This window comes from Corapipo altera, unplaced genomic scaffold, assembly GCF_003945725.1.
Source record: "Corapipo altera isolate COAL_440 unplaced genomic scaffold, ASM394572v1 103, whole genome shotgun sequence".
NCBI lineage: Eukaryota > Metazoa > Chordata > Aves > Passeriformes > Pipridae > Corapipo > Corapipo altera.
Window position 1 is genome coordinate 160,845 of NW_020884993.1, and position 10,843 is coordinate 171,687.

The 10,843-nt window shown below is 46.9% G+C and overlaps 1 protein-coding gene across 6 annotated transcripts in view; it reads right to left on the reverse strand.

Annotated features, from left to right (window-relative positions):
- NDEL1 (nudE neurodevelopment protein 1 like 1) overlaps positions 1-10,843 on the reverse strand; it is a 28,026-nt gene that overhangs the window by 10,464 nt on the left and 6,719 nt on the right. For all 6 annotated transcript variants that reach the window (XM_027666484.1, XM_027666490.1, XM_027666488.1 and 3 more), the window contains exons 2-7: positions 8,384-8,481; positions 6,837-6,990; positions 5,549-5,697; positions 4,448-4,584; positions 2,206-2,379; positions 1,313-1,404 (exon numbers count right to left, since the gene is read on the reverse strand). In XM_027666484.1, the coding sequence (XP_027522285.1) occupies positions 1,313-1,404; positions 2,206-2,379; positions 4,448-4,584; positions 5,549-5,697; positions 6,837-6,990; positions 8,384-8,469 (792 nt within the window). In that variant the 5' untranslated portion in view covers positions 8,470-8,481. The remainder of the gene's footprint in view (positions 1-1,312; positions 1,405-2,205; positions 2,380-4,447; positions 4,585-5,548; positions 5,698-6,836; positions 6,991-8,383; positions 8,482-10,843) is intronic.

Sequence of the window (10,843 nt, forward strand, 5' to 3'; positions counted from 1 at the left end):
GTTCGGACCTGTTCCACAAATATTCCACCTGATGTGCTGCCACAGGTAAGTGAGCACTGTACACTCTCCTAGGAATCCATGGAAGCTTCCTTAGGGAATATGGGCTATACAGGCAGCTACAGACAATCCCTGTCTCTGGGTGACACAGCACCTGTCACTGCCCACTGGGATCCAGGCCAAGTGATTCCCTGTCTCAGCTGCAAGCAGGAAAGCTGAGGGGAAAATTCCTGCAGAGACAGGGAGTCTGAGGCTCGGGATGAGGCCCAGCCAAACCCAAACCAGGTCCTGAGCATCCTATAATTGTTGGTAAGCAGTGCCTGGGCTGGAGCTGTGTGTCAGTGGCTGTGTGAGGCTGGGAAGGAAGCATGCTTATTTGGCATTTCCTGTCCTTGCAGAGTAATCATATGGGATTGTGGTTAAGCTCCCTAAATCCCCTGCAGACTCTTACTCACAATGATCCCCTTTTAAACATGTCACTCTGTAACCCAGAGCTGTCCTGCTGCCCTTTCAAACCCAGCACAGGCTCACTGGCTCCAAAAGGCAGCAGCAAAGGCAGTTTTTCATTCCCAACTTTGCTAAAACAACTGTCTGCACTGCAGCTCCTGCCCAGCTCAGGGTGGTTACACACACCAGGCAGAGCCAGCACTGAGCCTGGCCCTGCTGCCACTCAAACACAGCCCCTGAGGCTCATCAGCCAGCTCCTCAGAGCTCAAAACTCATGTCTTTGTCCAACTGAAAACCCTGAACAACACTGCAACAGATGTTTAAACCACTTCTTCCCTGCTTACAGCAGTAATCCCTTTAAAGGCTCATGCATTTCACTTCCCCACCAACTACAGATGGGAGCATTTGGCTTTCTCCTGATTTATTTTCTCACTTTCTTACCAAAGCTTTCTAGTTGTTTTTGGTTTTGTTTTTTTTATTTTCATTTTAGTTTTCAATACCTCTGCCCAGAAGAGGAGATCTCACATGAGCAGACCTGATCTCAGGTGTCAGCAGGCACCCAGAGCCTGAGGGCAGAGGGAGCTGCAGGCCCCAGCTGAGGTCAGAACAAGCAGCTGACAGTGCCTAACTCTGTACACCCATGTCCTTGAGAAACTTTTAACCCCAAATATGAATTTCATCACCCCCAAACTGGCATCAGAACTCGCTTTACAAATCAAAATAATATAAAAAATTACATTATAACAGACTAAACACAACGTGGATGATTTGGAAGGTACAGCACGAGCTCAGCACAGGCCAAGGCTGGGACTGAGCACAAGGACAGAAGCCCCAGGGAGAGCCCAGAGCTGCAGTTCAGAGCACTCACCCCCACTTTCCGTAGCAGATCTCCCACAATGTTGAGTGCAGATATTCTGGCTGAAGGAGTAAGTGGGCTGGTACCAAACCCATTTGGTATAGCTGCAAACACAGACACATGTTATTCCGTGCTCCACTCCTCCACAGTTCAGGGTATTTTAAAAATTCAAATAAATCAACTTCTACATGAAAAAAAGGTTAAATCTCAAATCCTGCAGCAGACACTTGATACAATTACCCCACAATAACTGCATGATCACCAGCCATGGAAAAATGCTAGAGCTTAATTCCTGCCCACTGCCCTCGTTCCCAGTAGCCCCACATGCAGAGTTCATGCACTCTCCATCTGCAGAGCTACTGACCACAATCCATCTAATCCAGCCAGAGCTCCCGCTGGAATCTGCTCCTCCTCATTGGAAAAATAATGTATTAATCCCTGAGACTGTCCCGAGCCTTCCAGAGGGGGAAGGGGACTGCAGTAACATCCCACTGCCTCAGGAAGAAAACAGCACCCCCCAGGAGTCAGTGTGGGAACAGAGACTCTGGAATTCCTGACACCCTTCACCCGCCACTGCTGCTCCACAGCGGAGCAGGAATATCAGTCCCTGCATTTCCCTGTAATCCCAAATATCCTCAGTGCTCCACTGCAGCACCCACTGCACAGTGCAAACCCCTGCCCCCACAAAAGCAATATCTGAGCTTCATTGCCCTTCTTTTCCATGCTTTTTCCATGCTCTTTTCCTTTTTTTCCTACTCCTTAAATGCACCTGATGCTGTCCTGGGATTTAAACACAGGTGTGGGATCCCCCTATCCCCACACCCACATTCCCTGTGGAGCACCATGGTTTGTCACCAGGCTGGCCATCCTGCCAAACACCCAGACACAGCTCCTGGGAATGGTACCTTTGGGGGAAGGAAAACTATTTTCTGATCCTTTTCCAACAGGTGTGGCTGGCAAGGAGAGGGAGGCCTGGACAGCTGAATCCATCTTCTCACAGTCCAGAGTGGGAGAGCTGGGAGCTGATTTTCGGGTCACCTCTTGCTGCCTTTCCCTCACTGCTAGCTCTTGCCTCAAGTCTGGGGATGGAGAGAAGGAAAAAATCCACAAAAAACATATATTAGAGACTGATTTCTGTCACAAACACTCTCCCTGTTCATTTGGGAGAGAGAAAGAGGAGACGCTTTGCAGCAATCCTGGATTAACTGGATTCTCCAGCAGTGGGGACACCCCTCAGAACAGTCACAGCCCAATCCCACCCCTTCCCATCCCAGCTGGAGCAGGGGGGAGCAAACAGCCCTGCCTGGCCCTGGGAGCTGTGTGGTCCCTGGGATCATGGCAGGTGACTTTCCCTCAGGAATTTTCTCCATTTGCAGTGTGAGCTCCGTGGAAAGAGTGTTACAAAAACTGCAGCTGGACACAAATGCTGCAGCTGGGCCACACTCAGCTCCTGCTCCAGGAGAGGTTGCAAAAACCAGAGGAATGACCTATCCCCGTGTTTCTAATTCCTATCTTATTTTTCCAGTTAATAATCCACAGAATTCCACACCAGCCAAAGACAGTCCAAGGGTTGCATCCAGTTTTTGATGCCTTGACAAGTGGAAGAGCAGACTGGAGAGACTGGGCAGTCCAAAGGACAGGGAAACAGGCTGGAGATTAGCAAAGCCAGGCTTTACTCTCACCTCCTCCCCTGACTGCAGCTTATCCTTACCCTGTCCCTTCCCATTTCCACATCTTTTTGCTACAAAGAGCATCCAGCACAGCTCAACAGATCCTTAGAAGGGTCTAGATGCAAAAAAAGATCACAAGGGAGTTGTGATCTTTTCGTTCCAGTTGTTCCTGAATCTTCCCAGACCTCTTATTCCTTGCCTTAATCTGCTACAACGTGCAAGAGCAAAATTAACTATACATTACAGCTTTTAAGCTGTCACAAATATTTAGAACTGTTTTTAGGTAAAACAGCAGAGCTGAAATGAAAATCTGGGCTCACAGCAGAGGATCTGAGGCTGTTCAATCAGAAATATCATCTCTCAGTTTGACATTTTACCAGTTCTTTCAGTGGCTACTGTTCCTGCTTGCTGTCAGGGGGAACCAGAAGCAGCTTTGCTACCCTAACAAACGCTAAAAATTTCCAAATGACTCATCTGAAAAACAAGATGTCTTTTTGGCTGATTACTCCAATGTTCTAGAAAGTAGTCCCCTGGGTTTTGCTGTTTTTCCCAGTATTATTGCCCTAACCTCAAATAACAATACATATATTTCTTCAGAAATATTTACATTTTGTAAAACTTTACATATTGGAAAACTTGCCTCTTGATATTTATTACAAAAACCCCAATAAAGCTTCCAATAAAGCTTTTAATTATTGGAGTGCAAACTTGGTTCACAGCAAAAAATCCCATCCTGTTCAGGTGAGTTTTCTTACACTTTTCTTACACTCAGGCCCAGGCCTGAACTGAGGAATTATTTTAGAAAGTTTCTCTTAGGAAATAAAGTTGAAAACCACTAACCTCTGAACTTATTAATGGATGGCACAGGATTATGAGCAGATCATCTCCATTATCAGAGAAATCAGTTTCTCCCAATCATTAAAAAACATTTCACCAGGATCCTCAATGTGAAATCCACTGGGGAATTCCCAATTCCTGCCCATATCCCAGAACACTACCCCAACTATCTCTGATCTTATGGGTATAAACACAGCCTTTACTGGAATATCTTAAATAAACCAGGAGATTTCAAAGGGGTTTAGAAGGAACATGGGAGACAGGATTTTCCAGGACAGTTACTTAATCATTTATCCTGTATTTCCCTGTCATTTCCTGTGCTTTCCCTTCCTACACGAGGCATAAAACCATAACAAAAAGGAACTTTCAAAGCACATTTCCTCAATTCTATGATATCTGTGGAACAGAGTATTTTTATACTCACCTGTGTTAAAATCCTGAATTAATCTGATATTAATTCTGTCCTATGTCAGGAAATTTTTCCTCTTGACTACACAGGACATTTAAAAAACCTACTGTTAATAATAGCTAATGTATCCAGTTCAAGTTTATCATGTGAGGCTTTCTAGAAACATGAGCTTGGGTTGCTACACATCTCTTTTAGCAAAGCAAGACACAGAACTAACCAGACAAGCCTTACCTCTTGCTTCATCCTTTAATCTTTGTACAGAAACCAGCAATGACTCCTTGTCATCCAGTTCACTTTCTAAAAATGCATTTCTCTCAATAGCTTGGTTCAGCCTCTGTTCAAAGTCTTCCAATGAAACTATTGTTGCCCTAGAAACAAAATCCAGAATATTGGGTTCTTCAGCTCAGCCAACATAAAAGTGTATTCAGAAACATAATAGAGGAAAAATGTTAGCAAGGCCTGCAGTCATACTGAGCATTTGAAAGCCATGGAAACGCTGCTCAGAAAGGACTAATCAACTCCAAAGAAACAGGAGAAAAAGATGAAAAGAACATGATAGCATCTGGCTCTCAGGGATGTACCAGAGGTGTGGGAAAGAGCCAGTCCTGTGCACCCATCCCCGTTTTTCCCAAGCCATGATCCAAAGCTGTACATTTAATAATGAGGGCAGAGCTGTGGGCAGGCAGAGCCCAGTGTGGAAAGCAGAGCACTGGGATATTACCTAAGAGCCAATTCCTTCCAAACTCCATGTCAGAAGTCAGGCATGAGCCTGGTGGAAACAAGCTCAGCTCTCAGATCTTTGTTCCCAGATAGCCAGAGGCTCATTCCTGCTCTCCCTGAATCAATGGCAGAATTCCCATTCAGCAAAAGGGAAGCATGACCTACTCCCAAACTGGGCGTTTCCAGAGCAGCCTGTTCATCCCAGGCCTTACAAAGGCCAGGATTGTTCCCTACAGCTGCTCTGGAAGGGACCAGGAGACTCCTCTGGCCTGGTTTGTTTAGAAGGCACTATGTAAAGCATGAGCTGCTGACTTCAAAGGGGTTTGGAGCCACCAGCCCCACAATTAGAAGTCATTTAGCTGGGGGTACCAGAGGCAGTGGCTCTGCTTGCACAGCTTGTTCCTCACAGGAGCACGAGCCACGTTGTCCCACTGCCTTTCCAGCTCTAACACAAGGAACCAGCTGATGGAGGCGAACTCCAAGAGTCTTGGGGGTTGTTTTTGGGTTTTTGAATGTATTTTCCCTTTTAAGGAAGAATAAAATGACCAATCTGAGTGGCAAAGAAAGGATGCAGTGCAAGCTTTGAGGGAAGAAGAGGCTGGCAGCCCTCACCTCTTTGCACGCTCCAGGTCATCGTTGGCCTGCTCCAGCTCCCGCACGTATTTGTGCAGCTGGTCCTTGATGGCCCTGGTCTGGCTCAGGTCATCCTCCAACAGGGACACCTGCTTGTAACTCTGGGCATACTGGTGCTCCAGCTTCTCCTGGAAGAAAGAATTATGGAGATAAATAGCAGTCAAATGGGACAAAGAAAGTATCACGCTCTTTGCAGGCTGCTGGTTTGGGATTGCTGGTAATCCAGAGGAAAAATCAGAGAGGGAGAAGGAACAGGCTGTGAACGTCAGAGCCAGACATGGCACAAAGTCCCAGCCATCTCTCCAGGACACAGCTGGCTCTCAGGGATGTGTCCCTGCATCTCCTCCCAACAGCCTGCACTGACAGCTGCTCCAGAGCCTCAAACATCCAGGAAGCCAGAGAGAAATCCAACTGCACAGCTCCCCCTTTTCCCTTGACAACAGCCACTCTGAGACCAGACACTGTCTGACGTGTCCATGAGCAAAAATGAGAGCCACTGGAATCTGCTACAAAACCTCCAGGCCCACAAACTCAGCCACTGCCAAACAGTGTCTCACCATCTCTGAGGGCACAGATAGATCCCCACGGAGGAAGCACTGACCTCATAAAACATGTGCTGACCCTACAATACAGCTGGGAATGGATACACAGAGTAATCCCAGAAACCTTCCTTCCACTTAGAGAATTTCTAACCTTTGTCTTCACTAACACAAGCCAAGACTACCCAAAATGATGCTATTTCAAGGTTCCAAAAGAGGCAAGAACTTGTTAACACAGAGGCATCAGTTCAAAGCCACCTCCTGCAGATGCAGATCCCTCTGCAATTCCTGGCTCCACAGAAATGGCTGTTAAGAATGGATGAGGAGACTCTCTGAAAGATGTGCACAGACCACCCACTCTGAGCCTCCTTTAGGGTCTCATAAAACTGAGGAGACAAAGACTGGTTTGCAAAGAAAGACAACTCATGTTGTCCCCATGTTGCTGTGCTGATGTTCCCTGTGGAACTAATAAAGCTCCTGCTTGGCACAGCCTCCAGAATTCACAGCACAAACTCCATGACAAGAGTTTCATGATGTGAACAAGGAATATTCTGCCAGGAATTTCCCTGCCTTATTTGGAGGACGTGCCATACTTAAGCCTGGATCATAAACAGACAATTCCTTGACTTCATTTGGATGTTCAGTGACCAAGAATAGCCCAGAGGATCTAAAAGGAGACCCAAGACATACCCAAAAGAAGAAGCAACACCATTACAGAGGAGACTCACCTTTAATGTTTCCACTTCATACTTCAGTCTTTGGTTATCTGCTTGCAAATCTCTATTCCTCTGCTCAGCCTGCACTAGCTGTGCCTCCAACTCTGCTTCTAATTCTCTGCTTCCCTCCTGGAATTCAGCCAGCTCTTCACGAGCCTCCTGGAAGCTGTAAGGAGAGGATTTCATCAGTGGGAAAAGCCAGCATCTCCCCAGTTAAAATCTGCAGCTCTTCTAAAATAAAAAGCTGGAAAAAAAGGAGTTCTGAAGTACTTAAGTGTCATCATAGATTTCTAAGGGGAAAAAGAAAATTTGGGAAATGGAGAAATTACATTAAGCTCAGCTATTAAAGGAAATTAATTCTCTTACATCAAAACCAACAGTTGCCTTAAATGCCTGTGTGAAATCAAGGCTATTACAGGATTCATGGGAGCCTGAGAACCACTTTGTACTCCATCAGCTTCCACTGGTAGGAGATTTGATGGAGACCATGAATTAAGCAAACATTTAACCTGATTTTGGTCAAAAACCGAAGAGAGAACAACAGTTTCTGCATCTCTGCACTACCTGGAAATTTAAGGTTCTTAAAAATCATGAGGAGTCAGGAAGCCAGCACAACCCTGCTTCATAGTACTGACAGTTATTAAATACCAGGAGTAGCCACTCCACATACTTTGCTTATTAAATTTGCATCTTTACCACAGGTAACAGCTCAGGCCTCAGCAAATAGCAGGGAAAACCAACCAGGCTTTAGGAAACAACACACTGGTGCCTCACACAGAATGTTCTGACACCCAAGAACAGCTTAGGGTTCTCCACAGGGACAGGCTCCTCCACATTCCCAACCCCTCCCTCCCCAAAAAAACCCCAAACCAAACAAAAAAGCAACTTGGGCTCTCTGGGCTCCAGAGAGGTTCTAAGTGGCTTCAGCTCAGTTGCACATGAGTTACACTGAGGGCACATAAAGCTTCCCAAAGGAAATGAACTGGGAGCACTCCAAAGAAAGCCCCTCAAGAAGCACAGCACTACTCAATACAACAGCCTCTCCTGCCACTTTTGGTACCCAAAAAGCCCCGTGTCCCCTAAAAGATGCAAACCCCTGGCCCAGGCAGGACTGGGAGGTAAAATCCACTTCAATAAAATGCAGCAGACACCAAATCAGCCACTTTTCATACCAGTAATTCCATGACAAGAAGCTGGAGGGAATAGGAATGACACAAGGAGAGCCCAAAGGCGCCTTCTTGTGATAAAACATCAAGATACTACTTAAGGCAGCACTTTAATTATAAAAGGTGCACGTGATCCTAAAAGGGCTCTGCTCTTGCTCAAACATGCTCAGAACATAGCCTGCAGTTCCTAGCATGGAGACACTGGGCAAGCAACACTCAGCTCCCACAAAACTGGGAATTTTAAAGCTAGAAATTCTTTACAAATTCTCTTTTTAGAGATTCTTTCTAAAATCTTTAATATAACATAATAATCTTGGTGTGGCCTTGCAGAGAAAGAGATTAAACAAAGTTCTGGTCATTAAGAAGCAAACCCAGCCTGCAAATCCACAATACCTTTGTTTGTACTTCAAGGAAAGCTCTTTCCAATATGCAGTTTCCTCCTTTGGACTCGAGAAAGTTGGGATTTCTTCACTGTCCATGATCAACACGACCTGCAGGGCACAAACACAGGGACACACTCAGGACAAACACAGACCCCAAACCTGCTCCTAAATCCTGGGCTTCACTGCCACAGCCTTTCCAACAGCAGCACCAGGACTTGGCACCTGCACACAGGATGTTAACGATTCCTAACAGGAGTCAGCCAGCACAGGGACCTGCCACAACAAGCCATGGAATTTTACCCAGCTTCTGGAAGTGCTTGTGCAGCGAGAAACAGGACCAGAAATTTTGGCTGTGTTTTTTTTATCTGCCACTGAAACACCAGGTGAAAACCCCACTTTGGATCACAGTTGGTAACATAATAAAATTTACAGCAATCACAGTTTCCACTTTAGGTCCTAAAATGTTCTTAAAGAGATTTTGCCTCCTGTCACCAACACAACAATAGCACTACAACAGCTATTAGAGCTGCAAACGTGAGTAGTGAAGGAGGATGAACACTGAGGAACCACTAACAGTGTGTGTGGAGATCAAAATTCAATTTAACCTTCCTGTATGAGTCCTGGCTAATTCCTGCTTGTGTAAAACAGGCAGGTAACTGAAATTATCCACTTAATTTTGCTCCCTCACACACACAAAAGAAGGATCAGCCTCTCATAAAACCATATGGTCACATCATACAGGAGTCTCCAGCCTGGAGGTGTTAGGAGGAGCAGATGACCCCCTGCTCCAGGAGGACCACCCTTCCTGGAGCTCTGGATGCCGCCGGCAGCACTGCCTGGCCCTCAGCCAGCACAGGAAACACAACCCAACACAGACCTTTATCCATGGAGCAACACACAGTCCAGGGGACATGGGACATTCACAGCAGGTCCCAGAGCTGCTGAAGGTGATGAAGTGGTGGCTGTGGCCCTGCCATGCACAGCAGGACCACAACTGCTCAGACCAAGAAAAAGCACCACTGCTGAGCCCTCCCCAGGCAATCCCACAACTCTTTCATAAATAGGCATCCTTTTTTCTCTCTCCTAAAAAAGCCAAGATTTAAATTTTGCCATTAACACCCAGAAAAAGAATAAGGTGAAACCAACTCCTTCTGTGCTTAAAGCAGAGGCTGGGAACAACATCAAGCTCATTGATCAGGAATAGCTGACCTGGAAGTCCTGACTTTCACACTCTATCGGGCATCGCTGCCCCCTCTCAGCCAACTCTGTCCCTTCAGGCTAAAACTGTCACACTAACATGTCCTGCATCGCAGTGACCCACATTTTTGATCCCTAAAAGTGGGACAAAACAGTCCCATGCTTTCATCAGAGGGCAGCCAGGCTGGCACTGAGCTCAGAGACACAGCCAGGCGGAACCGGCACGTGGGTCTCCAGCTGAGACTGCAGCTGCCACAACCCAAGGGTCCAAATTTATCCAGAGGGTGCCAAGCACCTCAAAACCACCCCAAATCTCACACTGTGTTTATTTAACTTCACAGGGTTCTTGGAGAAGCAATTTGTCAGGAATCACATCTCCACACTGCCCAAGAGAACTGATGGCGTCTCCTTTTCTGCACTTCCTTGTACTGACAAAATAAAACACACTTGTGGAGCCATTCCAGAAACAAATTTCAGACACAGGTTTCTTTGGGAGCACTTGCTCAGCTGTTACCAAGGCATCTCCATCCCACCACAGGGACAAATCCCAAGTGCTGTGCACAAGCCTGTTCCCAGGGGACGTGGAGCCCAAACTGCTGCAGTTCCCCCTCGGGTGCATCCAGGTGAGCTAGAGGCTCAGGAAGCTCCTGGACAGGGATTCCAGCTGCCAGGACAAGGCAGAGGTGACCAGCTCAGGCACTGCTGGGTGTTGTTCAAAGCACTGGTCCAGCACTGATCAAACCCTTCCATAAAAGCCTCGGACCTTTCCCTGCACTTGGCTCCAAACCAGCACACTCCGGAGGGCTGGATCAGCAGGCAGCACATTCATCCCAAAATAAATGAGACACAACACAGGCTCAGCTCCCACAGCTCCAGAGGTGAGCTGAGCTCAGAAGGTGAGCAGCCAAGCCAGCTGTCAGCAAAATTCAGGATGTGGTTAGAAAAGGGCTCTACAAGGAACCCCTGAGATCATTTCCGAGAGGTGCTGAGGAAGGGCCAGGACTCCTTCCTGTCTGCTCGGGGCACACCCTGGGACACAAACACCCCAAAACCCCTGCAAGCACAGCAAGGACTCACAAGTACAGGAGGGATTTTTTTCCCCTCACTCCTTTGTCCTTTCAGACACCAGAGGGAGGAGATTCAGCCTTGTGGTGCCTCGGGAACTCTTCCTTCCCAAACATACCCAGCAGGAGCAAGTTGACGTTTTCCAAGTTGGTTAAACAGGTGATAATTCATGATTGCCCCTGCTCCATGATAATTCATGATTGCCCCT